Genomic DNA, 20,039 nt, shown 5'->3' with positions numbered 1-20,039 from the left:
GAGCTTGAGATTAACACTGATCCTAATTGAAAACACCAAATTTATACTTTTATATAAGTTGGAATTGTCTTACACACTAGTATTGCAATTGACACTGTGTCATTTTGTGTGCATATGTAGTATCTGTGCTCCATTAAACTTTTATTGGTAAGACATATGTACACTTAAACACTTCTAGTCCATAAACCTTAGTATAGTAGTATAATTTCATTGTTTCATCCCAGACACTGTTTAAAAGGCCTGGCAAATATTTAGTGTTTAAATTCATTTTCATCAAATACATGCGAGATGTTTCTTGTTAGATTCTCCAGCAAACTTTGTCACACTCTTGAATGCATCTATATACAGTTTGATATAGAATATTATGAAAATTTTCCTTTTAATAACATTCCATTTAAAGTTCAATATGGGTAACTAGGATGTCAGGGATGTATACTATAAAACAGGTAATATTTTTACTTGGTCATATCTTACTTGAATTAGTTCCCTTTTCCAACAGTGTGACTTTAATTTTCTATCTATACCTTTCAAATATCATGTTGGTTTGGTTGCTTCACTATAGAATAACCAATCCATTCATTTTACTGTAATAAACAATGAGTTTTACACGTCACTGAGCTATCTTGATATCTCAAAGTGAATGCTATGTACTGACATTATTTACTTGCAGTGTGAGGATCAGGGTCTGATTTACAATTATTGATGCTATTACAAATAAAGAATGAATAATCTAGCTCCGCTTACCAAATAGATCCGTCCATAAGTACCAAGGCCAATGGTCTTATCTAGTGAGAATATTCCAGTTGGATCCTGCAAAATCATAAAACCAAATTTGTCAGTCTTTTCTGGTAAAAGTCTAATCTGCCTTGTTTCTTTAGAATTAACGTTGGAAGAACCTAAGTGTCATTTCCCAAAAGTATAGACATGCCAGAATTTCCTTGGATGTAGTATGATCATTTGTGAAAGATGAATAATGATATGGGCATTGGCTATTTGTTACCTAATCATAAATTTAAACTGCACGCAATTATGAAAGGTGAGTTATATTCATGACACATTTAGGAAGATAATTGGAATGGAAATAAGTTCATTTACTTGCTATTGAAGTAATCTCTTAACATCTATTTTTGATTGCTAATCAGGTAAAAATCTTAAAACACAAGTAAAGACTAAATATTGAATACAAAATCTATTTATATTACGTCAAATCTAAAAGAAATATCATCTCAGTACATGAACAATACAATATCATGGCATTAGAAGAGCATCATTTGAAAAACACTAGAGACTGTTGGTTTTGTATTTTTAAGCATTCATCTTTTCAACAGCTGAATGCCTTTTCATGACACAAATGATACAGTCTGAGACTGAAGTTTAAATACCTAAATTAAATACTGAAGTTTAATAAGAAACAAAGATAACACATTTATGGACAGCATCTGAAAATTTCCATATTCATCCACAAGCACTATTTCCTTACCTTTAAATATGGGTATCCTTTCCTTGTTTGCTACAAAACATGATTTCCTGAACTTTATCACTGTTGACATTTAGAGTAACAGTTCATTTTAGCAACAATTATATGAGGTATGAGGAGATGCCAAGTTATATGCAGACTGGTAAAACACTGAAAAATTTTTGGAAATTCATCTTAGTTATAGAAAATGTACGTTTAATCATTTCAAAAGACATTTTATCACTGAAAAATGTGAACTAAACAGATACTATATACTGAGTATGTTCAACATACTTCAAGAAATTATATGCTTAAAATGGCACAATATTCATGTAATCTAGCAAAAGTGTCATAGAAACATGACAGTTTGGGATTACTTCAGTCAACAAGAATTTCAACAATTACAGAATCAGGAAATTTAAATTTTAGCCCATATTTTCCATTAATTAACTATATAACTCTAGGGAAGTTGTTTACTTTCTCTGTAATTTAGTTTTCACATATATAAAATGAAGGTGCTGTGCTAGGTGATATCTCAGCTCTAAAATTCCATATTAAAAAATCAGATTCTATCATTCTACAGTCCAGATGTTTCCAGTGGATTGCTACAAACATTTTTAAAGTAGCAGCCCATACGCCTAGTTTCTCAAAAAAACCCGTCAAACAATGTCACAAAAGGTTCCATTGCCTCATAAAATGTGTATACATTTTAAAATCATCATTTTTAAGATTTGAGACGTAAAAATAGATTGTTGCAGTGACATTGATACTAAGCATATGACTTGTTATACTTCATTCCAAGATCTATGGGGAAAATCAGGCAATACAGGAGTTACTGAGCACAAGATTAAAAACTAACACATTTATTTGATGGATATTTTGAGAAACTTTAGACAAATCATTCTACAGAAACAGCCTCTGTTCTTATTCAAAAGAATCAAGCAGTAAGTGATGCCTACTGGAAAATGACTTTAAGTTACTGTTAAGGCTCTGAGTTTTAGCTGATAAATATACTTATATATGAAAATTACTGTGTTACATATGCAGCTTTTATTTCTTACTCTTCAGGCACAAGCTTAAATTTCTTTAATCCTGTTCCTAGTTTTTCAAAATATATAAATTTTATATTCAGCTTAGAAATCAGTTATCTAATTACTCAAAAGGGAAACCAAGGAATTTTCTGGAATAATAAATTGCTTGTGAAAATTATAAAGGCCTTATTTTATTTATAATTATCTTTTCTGCAAAATTTTCCCTATTAACATATAACCAAATCATCTTTAATTCTCATTTTATTAAATGTAAAAATTGTTTATTTTTAATAATTTCAAGTTTCTTGCACTACAAAGGCATTTTAACCTATGACTCATATTTTCTAACTATATTTTTCATTGGTTTGATATAATTTTTATTTTGCATTTCCATGCTATTATCTTTCTGGCTAAATGGTTGCCAAGCAGAAAAAGAAGAAGGAAGAATCTCTGCTAACTACTAAGTTAATGATACCCAATATTCATATTAGATTTTCCACTTTCAGAGCAAGTTTTTTCTGGGCTTCCAAAGAAGGAAGCATTAAAAAGCAACTCGGATTTTTATCACTATGAAATTAAAAAGTCCACATTAGAAGAATCACCATGTGAGGTGGTCCTCTATTCTGCCTTGTCACCCTAAGATAAGAAAATCAGATCATTGTAATATCAATATGAAAATTATCTGGACATTTGGTGTGCTTTGGCATCTCATTTGGATAAACACAGTGATAAGTGAAGTAGAATCTCAAAATTCTAAAGTGTTTTTTTCAAAATGAGGTATTACTAAATACTTGTTTTAAGACACATCTGAACCATAATGTTTGGATACATATATATATTTTTTATTTTGTCTTATGTCTATGTAAGTATAAGTTATATTATGAATTTTAACACTAATATCTGGATGCTCCAAGAGTCCCTGAATTTTAGAAAGTTGTTTCTGACTTCTGAATTCAAAAGGAAAAGAAAAGAATGAGCACCTTATTAGAAACACTTTTCATAAGAGTGGGCTAAATAGAAGAAGAAAAAACCACTAGAAGGCACTGTTTACTGGTCAAGGGAGAAGCCTTTAAAGCTAATTCTGATCAACAAAACCAAATATGGCAGTGTTTAAGGAGAAAATTGAACCAGTAAGTGGTCAACATAAGTAACAAGAACTTTCAATTTTAGGAAAATAAACAAGGACAATGAATGATTATATACCAGTAGTCAGGCAATAAAAGGAAGGAAATTGCGCACTGCCAAGAAGATAGGAGAGGCTTTTCTTCTTTAATCTTTAAATTAGAAACAGTAATTTTATGAGAATGTTTTCTAGAGAGAGAACCTAAACATGGTGGAGAAAACAGGATACATGTAGAATATCATTCAGAACAGTAGGAGGAATGGGTCTCACAATTCAAGTGGACAGTTTAGAAAGAACTATCAGTGGGATCACCTGGGATCAGTGCTTCTCAAAGTATAGATTTTATAGACTCTCCCTCATTAGAAATATTGGGGGAACCCTGTTAAAAACACAGCTTCCTTTGGGCCTAAAATGGAATTATTATTCAGAATTTCCTGGGAGGAGTCCCTGACACCCCCTAGGTGATTCTTTTACATTGCTTTTGTGTGCTAATTTATAAAATACACTGCTCTAAAAACCAGAAAAATTATTTTTAAAAAATAGAGTGAAGTACAATGACAATCTGAGGTGATGCTCTATGTGTAATGGAAGATAGGCTGAATGTTTAAATTCTCATGGATTTAAAAATAAAAGTACTGGGGCTGGAGGTTTAGCTCAGCGGCATAAGCGCCTGCCTTGTAAGCAGGCAGTCGTGAGTTCGATCCCTGGTACCGATAAAAAGGAAAAAAAAAAAAAAAGACAAAAAAAATAAAATAAAATAAAAGTACTTCCCACCAAGAGCTGAGGCACTTGGTAAAGAGGGAATTTTCTTATGATTGAATGTGGAAAGCAGGTTGGGCCTGGGTGGTAGAAGTTCAAGAGAGCTGGCAGTTATATATAAATATATAGCAAATGTAATTCAAATATATATTTGGATCATGCACTATTTCAAATTACTGCCACTACTACCATTACCACTGCCACTAATGTCCTCTAGGACTGTCTAATCCTGACCCCAATATAGGATGGGACTACACATGACTGCCAAACACCAAGAGCACCACCATGAGGAATGTACATGCTGGGCATAGAAAGCAAAGGGACAATCATAGTGAAAGACTTGCCAGAGTTAGAGTTGAAGAAATACTTTCCAGTGTCAAGGATTGAGTGACACAGTCATGCTTGTGAAATATATATATATATATATATATATATATATATATATATAGAGAGAGAGAGAGAGAGAGAGAGAGAGATTGACAGACAGAAAGACAGAGAGACAGCGACAGATAGGGAAGGACAGAAAGAGGGAGGAGGAAATATACACCCCTGGATATTGCTGGTGGGTAAGGTTGAAAACTACACAAATATACATGCACACACTTATTTATTATAAAGATATGTATAAATAAATAAAGTTTTACAATGCTACATTTTAATTTTTGCTTTTTACCCATAGGAAATATTTATTCAATAGAAAATCTAGAAAAAAAATCACAGCCGCCCACTAATGAACAAGCATGATGGACTTGATCTATTATTTGTTTATAGTTATGTTTTCTTTCTTATCTCCTTATACATTATTGAAAAAATTATAATTATAAATAATTATACAAAATTAACTTTTACTTGTTAAATAATTTCCTTCTTTTTCCCTGCTTTCCCAATTTTCATTTTTGCATAATATTTTAGGTTTAGAAATATGATCTATCTAATAAAAATACCAGGTAACTTTCCACCACTTTAAAGTCCAATTTCCCCTAGCAAGCTTTTTTTTGTAGCAGAAATTTTTATCTTATGGTCATTTAGCTGATCAGCCTTACACAGCACATAATTTATCAATCTTAAGCCAGACTCATATTTAATTATACTGTGCTTCTCTACTCTGCAAGATTCTTTTTTGATCACTTTGAAAATCTAAGGTTTGAATTTCTCCCCATGATCTGGCTATTGATAAAAGTTTATACTGTACTTGGTACTGATAGATGCCAATATTCTGAACTTCACACATGCCCTATGGAGGGTCAGTATTGCAAGGGAACCATCACACGCAGATTTCTTTGCTGGTTCTGTCATCTTTCCTTTGTATCAAGTTAAATTCTAAGCAATTTAGATGTCTTTTTATCTCTTTGTTTATTTTTTCTACTCCAGAGACTTAGGAAATAAGTTGCATGTGAAGAAATTCCAGATCACTGAGATATACGTGAGTGTCCAAAATAACAGTAACTTTCATAACTCTAAAAATTAGACCTAAAGGAACTTTTAAAGCGCATGCTGCTCTTCTGCTAGACTTCTTAGGTTTTAGGTCTGGGTGTTTGGGGAGAGGGAAGAATTGTGCATAATTTGATCAGATGGTGAAAACAAATGGCTCCTGTATAAAATTTAGAAATTTAGGTATTTTTAGATGCTGAGAACCTTATGAAACTTTCAAGTTGGTAAAATAAAGCTTAGGATCAATACCTAAAGTTCTGTGTCTTTCTTCACTTCCATTACATCACAAACCAACTTCATCCTTTCCCACACATTTTCATTCCCATACAACCTCCAGAAAATTAATATTCCACTGATTTGCAATGTAAAGTTTGCAGTCTTTTTGCATTATCTCCTGGGCTTTCACAAATTTTTTTGTGTCCCAGAAACCTGACTGCCTAGGCCATTTTGCCCTGTTCTGTGGGTAAATAAAATTTTTATTTCTATTCTTGGATTTAGGATTTCTTGTCCTAGAGATCTTTTCATTCCCATCTTTAGTCATTTTTAGAAATTTTTTTTTCAGTTTGTCTCTGTGCGGATTCACATCTCTGCCTTACTTTGCTTTTTCCTCTCCCTCCACTATACACTGAAAATCCTGAAGACGGGAAATGTTTTATTCTTTGATTTTACACACTTACTTGACAATCAGTCTGTCTGAATATGAGAATTTTGTTTAAGAGATGATTCACCAACCGAGACTTCCATGTTCCAGAAATCTCATGTATGCACACAGGAAGCCAGGGATTTCAGGTACACGCAGGGTGGGAACAGACCATTAATAAGAGCTGTCATTTTATTTTATGAAACCACATCAGTGATCACAATTCTAATATTTGTAAACTCAATTTTTAAATGAAATTTGTTTTTTTAATGAATGAGAAACATTTGCTAAAATCTTACGCATGTACGTCACCACATACACCATTCTGGTGTAAAATCATACAAGGAAGCTTTGAGAATTCCCGTTTTTGGAGGAGGAAGGTGTCTGTCACCATCAAGAATACAATTTTTAAATTCTAAATAAGTGGAAAAGTCAAGAAAGGCGACTTTGAATAGCCCTATAGCTTCACCATTAATATTTAGCTTTTTGCAAAGCCACCAGGCCACTGCCCTGAATTATAAATGCCTGCAGATCACTCCAGCAGGGCGCCTGCTTATTTCTCTTTTGGAGAGTCAAGGGCTTTTTGCATTCAAGAGAGGGTTCCAGTGAAATGCCAGTCTAAAAAGGAAACTTGAAAAAAAAAAAAAAACGGATTTGGTTACACTTAGAAAATGTCCCGCTGTTTAGAGCCCACTGCTACTTCTCCTCCACCACCTCGCCTCCTTCTTTGGCCTTGTGGTGAAGTTTGGGGAGGTCTGGGTCTCAAGGGGCACCTTATTCCCCAGCCTGCTTTCTGAGTCCCCTCTGGTACCAGTTATTCTTTGGAAGTCACCTCTTAGCTTCGTTTGAGGGAGTTCACTCCCTCCTCTGTTGCTAAGAACACAGGGAAAGAAAGCACTTAAGAGGCTGACAGACTCCTCTACTTACCGGCAAGTGGCCGAGATCTGTGACTTCCTTATCTCTCCAGCCCCCAGGTCCCGCCATGACTTCAAGAAAGGGAGCTGAGCGCAGCAACTGAGTCGGGCGCGCTCCCGGAGTCTGAGGTGGAATCAAACAAGAAGTTGAAGTCTGGAGAGGGAAAGTGGGAGAGCGGGAGAAAATAGTGGGGATCGGTTTGTGGCTTGGGAGATAGAGGGGAGGAAAGTGGAGGGGAAAAGAGCTAGGAGTGGAGGGAGCAGGAGTTTGAGGGGCGGGAACGGGGAAAGCGAGTTTGCCTAAGGCGAGAGAAGAGTTTGAAAGTCAGTCCCGGAGACACAGAAGCTAAAAGGGTGCTCGAAGGCGAGACCGCAGTGTCTGTCCTGGCTGGATGCACCTCTTTGAGAGTGAGGAGTGGGGCGGTGCAAGAAGGGGCCCAGGAGCAACTGGAACGGGATTGGTGCAGCGTCACTTGGCCAGGTGGGAAGCTGCGAAGCAGGGAGGCAGTCTAGGAATCCACTGGCCAAGGAAGGTGTTGAAGGACTACAAGGGTATGCGAGTTGGCACTGGCTTTTCCAAGCCTTCACCCCGCCCCCGCCCACTAGCCCCCTTCATCCCGCCCCCTTCCAGGTCCACGGCTGCTCCCGACGCCCCCGCCCCCGCTGACAAGCGTTCCACAGGAAACTTTTTCTAGGCAGCTGCTAGTCCCAGAAAACCAGTCCTGTTCTGCACCGCTACCACCAGTATTGGCCCCACATTTGTGCTGCAGTTCAAACAGCCCAGCACACGCCCTCGTTGTCCCCTGGAAACTTTTCTAGTTGTCCATTTTCTCTTTCTGCTCCTTTGATTTTATTGCTCAATTTATTGCAAAACCCCATTGAGTTACAAAAGGAAATGACTTCCCACCGTATTAGGGATCAGACCTAGGCAAACTCTGGGGCAAAAGAAGGAGTACAGCCCTAAGGCTATCACAGCTCAGCCTTTGAAGTCAGCAGCCATGAGCAGAACAGCACAGGACAGAAACCTTTTGAATTGCCCTGCAGGCAGGTGGCATCTCTTTGCCACAGGGCCAATAGCTGGTACCAGTCAGAGGCAGCTCAGTAAGACCGCACCTATGAACAAGTGGTTGAATTTAAGAGACTGGGTGAAGTTTTGCTGTTCTGGTCGCCCACTTTCTAAATTTTACAGAAGCTGCGTTCCCTAACGGTAAAGAAAGTTCCTCCATGCTAGTTAGTCTCCAGTCTTGAGGCCAGGTTTTCACTCATTCGCTCATGCATTGAAAAACATTTTCTGGCACCCCAAGCTAATTCCTTCCATTTTTTCTCAAAGCTAACAGGGGCTGACAACAGAATTTAACAGGGGGGCACATGCGACTTAGCCTCAAAGCGCCCCTTGAAACATAATTGCCAGTATGTGTGCCAAACTAACTGCACTCTAAACTCTTGTACAACAACACTTTTAGAAAATATCTCCGAAGCTGCTTAATTTCCTGAGTTCACAGACTCAGTTCCTAAAGTCCAACGTGGGGAGTGCAATGCAGTGTGAAAGCTTTGCTTCCATTTCTTTTGAAATAGAAAAAATGTTTTATGTCCTCTAAAAAAAATTGTATGAACAAAAACAGTTCTTTCCACTGTCTTGGAGTTCACCATTTCTAACCCACTCTGGCAATTCTGTAATTATCATCCTTATATATTTGTAGGTTTTATTAATTTCACTTCAGTTTCAATGCCTTAGTGACCTCTTTATATTCCTTAACTTCTTAGACTCTGGTGAGCTTTCTAATACCCACAGGTTACCTGAGGAACCACAGTTACCCTAAATAATGAAAATTAAGGACTGTGGGGAAAAACAACTACAACCTCTCTTCAAAAACAAACCTGGGTGCTCAGGATTGAATGTGCTCCTTAACTCAATATGATGTATCACATTTATAGAAATTATAGAAATCACATTTTCCAAGAATTCAAAGCTTGACAACTCCAACAAACAAAGTCTTATGCATAATATTTTAAGAAGTTAAGGATGATCAATAAAACTCTTCTGGAACTTCCTAAACATGAGTTTGAAACTTTACATTTCATAACTAGAAAAGGGCAACAAGTGAGCTCATTAGTAAGCTACAATTTCAGATATACAGCTAGGTGTCAGAAACCAAATCACAGAGTGAATTCTTTGGTAAAGAGAAGCCATGTTCATAACTTACTTTTTAAAAAATATGGTTTGCTAAATGTAGGGTATGGGGAAATGCCATGTGGCCCCCCTGACAGACTGTTTTAGTCTATCTGAAGAGGCAAGTCAGACCAAGTGAAAGACTCAAGGGTAGATCATTGAGCTCTCTAGTTGCAAGGCTTGGTGGGAACCTAACAGCTTCCTGACTCCACAAGGATTAATTACATTGCCAGGTGGGACCCTCCCCAGCAACCCAGGGTTGGGCAAGGAGGATGTTAAGTGTTTGACCAGAAGTTTACAGAGAACTAATAAAATATTTTTAAGTTATTGTTTTCAAGGAAAAAGGAAGCACGGAAGACCATGGAAACTTTGCTTCAAGCTGGCATTACTGGGAATTTTGTGCCTGGTTTGGGAAGATCAGTAGGGTTAGCCAACTAGAAGACAAAAAGATGACATCCAAACATGAGATCCAGCTTTGAGCACAACCTTGAAATAATGCTTTTGTTTTCTGTCTTTGGGACTTCTCTTCCCCTCACCCCAAGACCAGCATTTCTCTTTCCCCTTCGGACATGTTTGTTTTTTCTCTTACTTTTCTGACCTCAAACTCTACAAACATAATCATACTCTTCCCAGGGTCCAGGAATTTATAAGGTTGTTTTTCACCCAGAAATAGTCTCTCTGCCAACATTTAATGTCCCAGATGTACTCCATCTCCTTCTGCTCCAATCTGTCCTGTTATCTGAAGGTCCTGAGCCCTTCATAATCTCTGATTACTGGTATTTTAAATAGCAAAACAGTATCAAATGCTTACTGTATGTTCAGACTAAGTGTTTGCATCTAAATTCTTTCCAGGTTATTAATTATTGTCCACATTGCTTAAATAAGGAAATTGAGGTACAGTGAGGGAAGTAACTTCCCTAAGGTCTCAGACAGTGATTGGAGGATTCAGGCTTTCAACTCAGGCATTCTGACTCCAGAGCCTACTTGTCAATGACTGTTGAAGGGCTGGTGTGTATTTTGAGACTCTGTGAAGAGATGCCAAATTCAAAAAAGTCTTAGGGTAAGACAGATCAGATGACATTAGGCCCCCGAGCTATCCAGTTCCCTTTCCCCTTTTCAGCCCTCAAGCCCTCCTAACAGAAATAACATGGGCTTTATAAAAAGAAATGGGACCAGTCATTGTCCAATTGTAGCTAGCACAGCCTAAACCAAGATCATCAAGCAGATCACTTCACAGGGAAAAATCATGGTTTTCAATTTTCCAGAAAAAAATGACACTTTGCAATCCTTTAAAAAATTGCCATCTATTGCTATTCCTTCCAGAGAAATTTATTGGCTGGGAACAAACTTTACCCAGTGGGAACTTGAAGTCTGCTGTGTTTGCAAGAGATCATGCATAACAGAGCTCAGATACTAAATGTCATCTTTGCGGCCAGTTATCTAAACTTGTAGGAGTGCTATAAACATGGTATCAAGGGCAAGGATTTGATTCCCGAGGGGGCCAGTTACATATTCTCTGTGTCCTTTCACCCTCGATAATATTTAGCCTCTTGCCCATTAATGTGCGTTTTACTGGAAAAGCAACTTCAAAGTTACCACTTTTATCTTTATAAAAAACAACTGTACATTCATTTTTTTCATGGAATTGACTAATCATGGTAGTCTGGAGAAATTCCTATAAGGACATTTGTATGTCCTGAAAAATACATTTACAAAATTCTTGGCTATTTCTTGTTTATTATTGACATTCTAGATTGGCAATACATATGAATGTACATTTATTTTAAAAATTAGAATCTCATTAAATTTTACAAATATAATATCCTTTTTATTTTCAAGAAATACATTGCAAGAACCTCAGTAGATGCCTATAATCAAGGATAATACTGAACTTTATATAACTATGTTTTGCTTATGGATGCATATCTATAAGAGTTTAATTGATACATCAGGAATTACAACAATAATTTAAAAAATAACAGTGTAAGTTATTTAAAACTTACAAACTTTTATTTCTGGAATTTTCAACCCTAACCCTAACCCTTTTTACCCTGGATCACTGAAATCATAGAGTGAAAAGAACAGAATCAGAAATGAATACTCCACACCAGAAAAGTACATGTATTGGCTTTCTTTTCTCTGATACTTCACGTGTGAAAATGAATAAATGTTTTGCAAACTTATGTTAATGTATTTTTAGTATCTATAGTAGTGGCTCCTCAGTGGAAGTGATGAAATAAATTTACATAGTCATCTTCTTGAAAATGAATCTGTGATTCCAAACACTCCAGGTTCAAATATACCCGTAAGTGGCAGGGACAGTCTACCTGAAAAAGCCTTAAGAACGTCTAGTAGAAAGAAGAAGCTTCCTTAGGAGCTACTGAGTAAAAGCACTTCCTGAGAGTTTCTTTCTTTACGGAGATGATTTCGCAAGGATAGCATTTCTACCAGAGTTTGTACCACCCTTGCTACCACTCCTCATGTTATTTCTTCTGGGGCACTCTTCTATGTACAAAGCAGCAACCCACCTAATGTTTCTCATGCTAAAGGTCATGCAATCTGCCTTCTGACCATAGCTTGCAAAGCTTCTGTTGCTTGTCATGGAATGCTCTTAAGCGCGGCATGATTTGAGTTATGCCTGTTTCTAAAATGAGGCCTTGGAAATCTGATCCTGGATGAACATGGGTCTCCTTACTATTGAAAACTGTAATGTTATTCTAAAAAAAGGACAATTGTTTCATAAAGAGAACTAAAACTAAAAAATTAAAATCAAAAGTCAGATATATTTCTAAAGTTGCTAATGAGGTTTCCTTTTATTTTTATCCTTTTTTCACTTTGGAGCCATACCATACCACATTCAAACCTGAATTCCTAGCTTAGCAATTCTAGGAAACTTATCCACCCTTGTCTGACACAGATGTACACAGAAAATTATTTACTGTGACACTAATGAATCTTAAACTTCACATCACTCACTTGTACTTCAATGGCTTTGGGAGTGGCACTAGTAATTGTGTATTGAAGAGTTTATATTCCATTTTCCTTTGAAGTGAGCTTCTTAAATACAAAAGATTCATGTTCAACAAAACTCTGAGGTGCTGGACGCACAGCATAATAAAAACCAGTAAACGTGAAAATAGTTTGTGTGCCTATGTGTGTGCCTCTGTGTCTGTGTGTGTGTGTATGTGTGTGTGTGTGTGTGTGTGTGTGTGTGTGTGTGTGTGTGACAGACAGACAGACAGAGAGAGAGAGAGGGAGAGAAAGAGAGAGAGAGAGAGATTTTCATAATATCTCTGAGTTACAACTAGTAGTATGGAGCTAGAAAAACAGGTACGTTTAAAAAGTAAAGGCCCCGAAAGGGAAAGGAAAATTAGCCCCAAAGTTCAAGAATTTATCCAACTATATAGAAGAAGAATATATCATATAAACAGAGTGGATATTTTTTTTTTGATTGAGAGTAACAAAAAGAGAAAAAAAAACAGACATAATATTATTATGATTGCATGCTAAAAACTGATGACAGGAACCTTACAAGTAAAACTTTCCTATTAAATTCAGATCTTAACACTACAGATGAGAAAGTAATAATTATGGCATATTTTTAACACTTTACACTATTAGAATACAAAATTACACAAAATTTATTCTTATTGTTACAAACATTTATCTAATAACTCAAAAGCAACTTGAAAAGAAGTAGTAACACTGAGAGAAAAAATACACAGTTTCAAGTTGCTAGTTTTAACACTTATAAATACAAAGTGAAAACAGAAAAAGGTAATACAGTAGTCCCGACTTTCTCCATTTGTGACCACTATCACCCTGGATTCTCAAATAGTCAAAGGTAAATATTTTTATACAATTCCCCATGACAATCAACTTTATGTAAACACACACACACAGAGTTCTGTTTTCCTAATCTGTCATTCCTTTGTCAAGCTTTTAAACAAAAGTTAGAGCATACCATTCATGTTACCTTTCAACTTAAATATATGTGTCAACAATATTATTTTGAGTGAAATATATCAATTTAATTTGTGAAATTATTTATTTATATATTTTCTAAAAGAAAAAATATTTTAGAAAATTCCTAAATTGTCATGTGAACAACTTTGTTTATTAGAAGATAAAGGAGAAAATGAGAAAAGCTGCTACTCTGTATTTAATTTAGACCAATAAAAAAAAGATGAAACCTGGATATTACAAGATATGCAAGGTAAATAATCTATAATAATATATTGTATAGCATTTTAATAACAGTAAGTAAATTCTAGGAATATTCAATCATCTATATTAGACTTCAGGAAGTAAGATGTTTTAAAAAGTTCACAATATGTTTATGCATGCTTATGTGTATAGAAATATTCTGTCAATCTCATATTTAATAGATAATCTTTAAAGGAATGTGTTCCAAGATGATTGGAAATGTCAAACTGATGAAATTATGAATCTTTTATATATGTTTATGTGTGCATGTACCACAGAGAAATAATATTACCTTGGTTGATGACATAAAATCAAGTTATTTAAGAATATTTCAATGCTAGAAAGCTAACTAAAGTTATTTTGCTTCTCTATGTGTACACATTCTCTATACCAAACAGAACTATAAATAGCAATCACACTCTTTGAGATAGATGAATAGTATAGAAATAATTGAGCACATATGTTAGACAATGTGATCTAATTCCTTTTTTTACTTCCTTTGTATCATTTAGGATAATTTTCTAATTATAAAATTATCTCCCAAACATCATCTGTAAGAATTAGGCTCAAGATCATACAAAATATTCATTCAACAAAGAATTATTGTGTGGTACTACGCAAAGTTTGGAGAGAAAAAATTGATAGACCAGATAAAAGTGTTTAGAGACAGATATGTGACAGACATAAAGTTAAAAGAATAGCAATAACAAAAAGAAGCAAACATTTGTAGATGTGATTTGCTAATCTTTGAAGCATAGTAGAAGGGCTACAAGTTTGGAAATAGGCAAAGTGCAAATGTTTAAAACAGAACTAAAAAGACTACAGAATGTATAAACAAATAAATTTGATGTTGATTCTAGGAGAATTTGTCATGGAATATTCAAAGAAGTCTCCTAAGAGATGTATCCCAAGATTAGACAGGTGTTTATGAATAGTAACCCATGACAAACAAGTTCTTTCCTGGCTTTGAGTATTGCCATAACAAGTCTTCAGTGTATTCTTCAATGAACAAACATTTTAATATTCACCTTGTAAGGTCTTATAGCATATTGAGTAGGACTTGGCCCTCTGTGGTTCATAGAATATGGAGGAAATAACCATGTTTGTTGAAAAGGGTTAGGTAAACATTTAGGTCAGAAAAAGCACTGAAACTGTTAGCTGGATCCTTCAGGTATCTTTTTTTTTTTTTTTTTTTTTTTTTTATTTAAGAGGAAAAAGAGAAAAACACAAAACAAACCAAAGCGGCGTAAGGTACACGCAATACAGAACTACAAAACAAAACAAAACAAAAAAACCATAACAGTAAGAAATTACCTGCTAGTAGATTACACACTATTTTCTTGAAAATAGTTCCTCAAATCACAATATCAAAGAACACAAGGTGGACATTCAAACAGGGAGACTGCAAACAGCTGTGTTCAATGTTCCAAAAACATTGATAAAGTCAGCTATTTAACACCCCCAAACACACTTGCTGTTATATCCGTTAGAGCTCTTTTTCTTTTTTTTTTTTTTTTGATATGAGGAAAGATATTTGCCAAACAGTGAGGACACAGAAGTATCCCTGTGGTGATCCTTCACAGGCAAAAGAACTGAGGCCCATGATCAAGAATCACCACTGACTTACCAGCTACACAAGTGAGCTACTTTGTAAGTAGACTTTCCATACTTATTGAAGCTTTAAGATGTTTAAGATATAACAATTTCGGCCAAGTTCTGGTTTTTGGTTTTGTTTTGTCCTGTTTTCTTTGTTTCATTGTGGTACTAGAGGTTGAACGTGGGACCTTCTCATTGAGCTATATCTCCAGCTCTTTTAAAAAAGTATTTATGTCTCAGACAGGTTCTTCCTAAGTACCTTATTTAGGCTGTACTCATATGTGTGATTCTCCTGCCTAGCCTCCCATAATCCTGAGGTTACAGTGCGTGTCCCCACAACCAGTTCCATGAATGATAGACAATGAGCCAGGATACTCTTAGATTTGTAACCCACACAAATCATGAGAAAATAGTTAAATGTTTTTGCTTTAAGCAACTAAACGTGGAGATGATATGTTACCCAGAAATATATAACTAATTAAATAGATTGGTCATCAAGTAGACTTTGTAATCAGTGTAGTTTTATTTGAACAACATATTTCATGCTATTCTGTTGGATAAAAAAGAAAAATGTGAGTTAAATAAAGCAAAAATAAGTATAACCATGACTAGTTAAAAAATCCCTGTGGACTAATGAGTCAAAGGCAAAATGAAGAAAAGTTGCAATAGTGATATAAGATTATACAGGGAATAATTATTTGCAGTTTCTAGAGTAATGCTGTCCAAAAGAACTTTCTACAGTTTTGCAAATATTGTGTCAGTATTATATATCTGTAATTCACTAGAAGCATGTGACTTAGTGCTTGAAATGAGACAATTTAAGACATGAAATATACTTGTATTCAGTATTAATTATCATAAGGTTAAATTTTCATAGTTACATATGATTAGTTGCTATTATACTGTCCAGTCCAAATATCATTTAAGAAATATCAGATTTGCTAAATGTTACAGCAAAAAATAAATAGAAATCTAGGAGAGACACTCTTAAAAGCAGCGTCTCCAAATTTTCTATTCTCAACCCTTAAGTAGCACCTTAAATAAAACATGAATATAACTTTTTCGATGAACGCAAATTACAAAGAATTACTAATTCATTGGTTGACAGTATTTTTCTTACCAGCATTAAAAAAAGAAAAGGGTAGCGTTCAGGAAGTGATTAGGCTGAGACATGAGTTAGTCTTTAAAGGAAAGGTCCCAAGACCAAAATACATTGAGGAGACAAGCAATAAATTGGCCTGAGTTTGGGGAGGCAGTGTATTAGAAAAGCTGAGAAGATAAAACTAGAGATGAGACTGGAGCTGACAGAAGCTATAATGATAAATGAGAAGGAGGTTAGGAAAGGGAGGCAGGGGGCAATCTGAAGAGACACAAGGAGAAAACACAGATGAAGGCCAGTCATGCTGGCTTTATGCTGCATTGTTTCTTCCGTTGTTTTCCTTGTGGATGTATTCATTCCCTCTAGACTTGAACTGGAGCACTCAAGCCACAAGTCCGTTTCCTGAGAATCACCTTATGTAAGAGTCTAAGATTACTGCCCTAAAACACACTGATAACATTTTACAGAATTAAATGTTAAACTCTGTAGCTGAGTTTAGGAAACAAATAATCAAATCCATAATCATGAGATGTGAGCAGGCTGACCACAAACAGGTTAATCCAGTGCTGCAGTTTTACCAGTGAGACCAATAAAATACCTAAATTAAGGAGTGTTTTCTGAATTATGCCCTAAAACAAGTAAATACATCTGAAGTGTGACTATTTCAGAGTCTTGAAACATGAGAATCGGTGATGTATACTTGGGAAGTTATGATGTACTTGGAAAGCTTGAGGGATTAGTGTCATATATTGTTGCAAAGAGAAAGTTTAGCAAAATACAGAAGCTATCTTCAGCTAACTCAAACTGCAAGATGTAAAAGGAAACAATGAATACATGGAGATGATAAAAAGGTAAAATACAGAGCAATTAAAGAAGAACATCCTAACAATTACAACTGTAAAGAATTAGTTGTTACACCTGAAAATACCACACTAAGTGAAATAAATCAGACAAACAATCGTAAATAACATATGGTATCTTTCATTTGAGTAAGGGAAAGTACAAATAAAGAGCAAAATAAAGGATGGATACAAGGAAACAAGGATCTAGGACTTTTGCAAAAGGGAAGAGGTCCCAGAGATCTGAGGGCAAGGGGCGAGGGAAGAGGAAGCAAAAACATTTAAGATTTGGCACGTTTACATATGCCAAGTACTTACAATGAATGTAAGCATCATATATCATAAACATGGGTGAAAGTAATAGTAATAAAAATAATGAAAATGAATAAAGGGGATTTATGAAGGAGAAAGGAGGCAAGTGGAAAGGGAAATAGCATTAAAAAGGTATCAAAAGGTATGACTGACATGTTCTTATGTTAAGATGAATGCAAATTTCATATACTACAAACATATACTAATAAAATAAAAATAAATTAAACCTGAAAAAGAACCAACTATTTCATAATGAAGAGATTTATATGTGAAAATACTTCAAGAAGAACAGAACTAGATGCTCATTTGCCCCAGATTTGTGTTTAAAAATCAGGTGAGTTAATGATATATTGAAGTAATTGTCTTTTTCAATTCTGAGAAACTATGTAACTACTTTTCTATTCCTCTACATATTTTGGTCTCTATTTAACCACAAGACATTACTATTCTGTTTCTAACAAAGGAATGTGTACTATCCTTAAGTCATACCCATAAAACCACATTTCATGTAAAGTTACAAAATATATACTACACTTGGTTAGAATGAAAGGGTATATATATATATATATATATATATATATATATATATATATATATATATATAATTTGGCACAATTTCCAAGGCAATGCAAGCATCATTACCACTACTTTTCTCTCTCTTTACCGCCTCGCACTCATAGATGTTACCATGCTAAGTGTATTCTCACAATTCACAATTATCTACCTTCATCTTTTCTGATTTTTCTTTTTGAATTGTTGGAATACTAATAAAGGTCTAAGTACAGGTACTGTGTGTGCGATGGAGGTGGGAAACAGTCAACTCTGGGAATGTATCTGAATGATTGTCCTACTCATCCACTATAAGTTATGGAGCGTCTCAAATAATTTGTTTTAGAGTGCTTCCAAGAAAAACGGAAGAGCATGGTTGCGTTTCTTACTTTTCTATTTTTGCTGAGACAAAAATACCTGACACCCAAAGGTAAAAGAGGAAAGGTTTAAGGTTTATTTAGCACAAAGTTTGTAGAGGTTTCAGTCCATAATCAGCTGAGTTCAGGGCAAGGTGGAACATAGCAGAGAGACAATAATCATGGTGGCAGAAGATAGCAAAACACCAAGAAAGAAAAGAGATGAGAGAGAGAGAGAGAGAGAGAGAGAGAGAGAGAGAGAGAGAGAGAGAGAGAGAGACAGAGACAGAGAGACAGAGAGAGAGAGAGAGAGAGACAGAGAGTGTTATCAGTTCTTTGGACTTGTATAAATTAGCAAAGCTAACCCAACACTACACAAAATACCAAAGAAATGAAATTAAGACATAAATAAAGAATCCACTGACTCATAATAGCCCAGGATATGATGGATTCACCGATGAAATCTACAAAACCTTTAAGGATGATAAATTACCTATATTCCTAACATCTTTAAACATTAACAGATTGCAGGGGAGGATAACAAAAAGTCAAGCACTCCCTGTGAGGTGATGCCATGTATAGGCCACTGTGGGGAGAGGCATTTGCAAGATCCTTCTGGTGCCTGGGCTGGGAGACAACAACAGCCAAGTCTCCCCCACCCTCACTCACCATGAGTGACAGCTGATCTGGAGAAACACAGGCTGTAGTGAAACCTACTGAGTTAAAACACAACTTAATGCTTTAGTGTTTGCTATTTAATTGACTTTACAGGCTTAAAGATGGCAGTCTGATCATCTATTCAGAGAACACCTAAACACTTGCAGTTGTGTCCTTTAGAGCAGTTTTTTTTTCCTGTCTTTTTTACAACAGCATTTACACATTTTGGGTTTTATTATTCCCATAGTTCTTATTACTTTTTTGGAAGAGAATAAAACCAAATATGACAAAACAAAGCAGTCCGTCAAAACAAAGGATGGACATAGTACATGATGTAAAAACAGAATACAAGGTAACCAACAAAGGTTACCATAATGCCTCTTGCTATCATAAAAAGAATTGCCTATATCATCAGGTATAATAAAATTGAACAAAACAGTACAGAACAAAACCAATAAAACCTAAACACTGGAGACATTACTGAACTTCAAAAGAAGATAATATGAATCTTACTGCCTTCAAAGTAGTTGCTTATACCCTCAAAATTAATACTATCAAACAGAACAGAATAGAGTAAAATCAGTCAAAACAAGATGGTGAGTGCAATACAGGGCTTCAAATCGAATTAATAGGAAATCAAAAAAGTTACTATAATATATCCTGCTAATTTTTAAAAATTTTGTCCCTTAAAAATAATAAAAAGTAAATAATTTTTTTTAAAAAGGGGGAGATTGAGATAAAAGAGGATATAACAACATAACAATACAGGTAGAACAGAACAATTTAAGCAACATAGTATTTCACCAAAGATAACCCAACATAATAGTAGTTACCATAGTATCTCTTCCCTTGAAATATTTGAGTATAACTTTGTATACTATAACATCAAACATATCAAGAC

The 20,039-nt window shown here is 35.2% G+C and overlaps 1 protein-coding gene across 1 annotated transcript in view; it reads right to left on the bottom strand.

The window, feature by feature from the left end:
• Positions 1–7,890, bottom strand: part of Nrk (Nik related kinase) — a 118,957-nt gene extending 111,067 nt beyond the window's left edge. The window contains exons 1-3 of the mRNA XM_063246236.1: positions 7,753–7,890; positions 7,368–7,478; positions 745–810 (exon numbers count right to left, since the gene is read on the bottom strand). Coding sequence (XP_063102306.1) covers positions 745–810; positions 7,368–7,424 — 123 coding nt within the window. The 5' untranslated portion in view covers positions 7,425–7,478; positions 7,753–7,890. The remainder of the gene's footprint in view (positions 1–744; positions 811–7,367; positions 7,479–7,752) is intronic.
• Between the last annotated feature and the right edge of the window lie 12,149 nt (positions 7,891–20,039).

This window comes from Cavia porcellus, unplaced genomic scaffold (genome assembly GCF_034190915.1).
Source record: "Cavia porcellus strain 051 isolate PalLab524CR breed Dunkin Hartley unplaced genomic scaffold, mCavPor4.1 scaffold_3, whole genome shotgun sequence".
In the NCBI taxonomy this organism is placed as follows: domain Eukaryota; kingdom Metazoa; phylum Chordata; class Mammalia; order Rodentia; family Caviidae; genus Cavia; species Cavia porcellus.
Note: the sequence above shows the minus strand (reverse complement) of the source record. Positions and strands in the feature narration are given on the sequence as shown.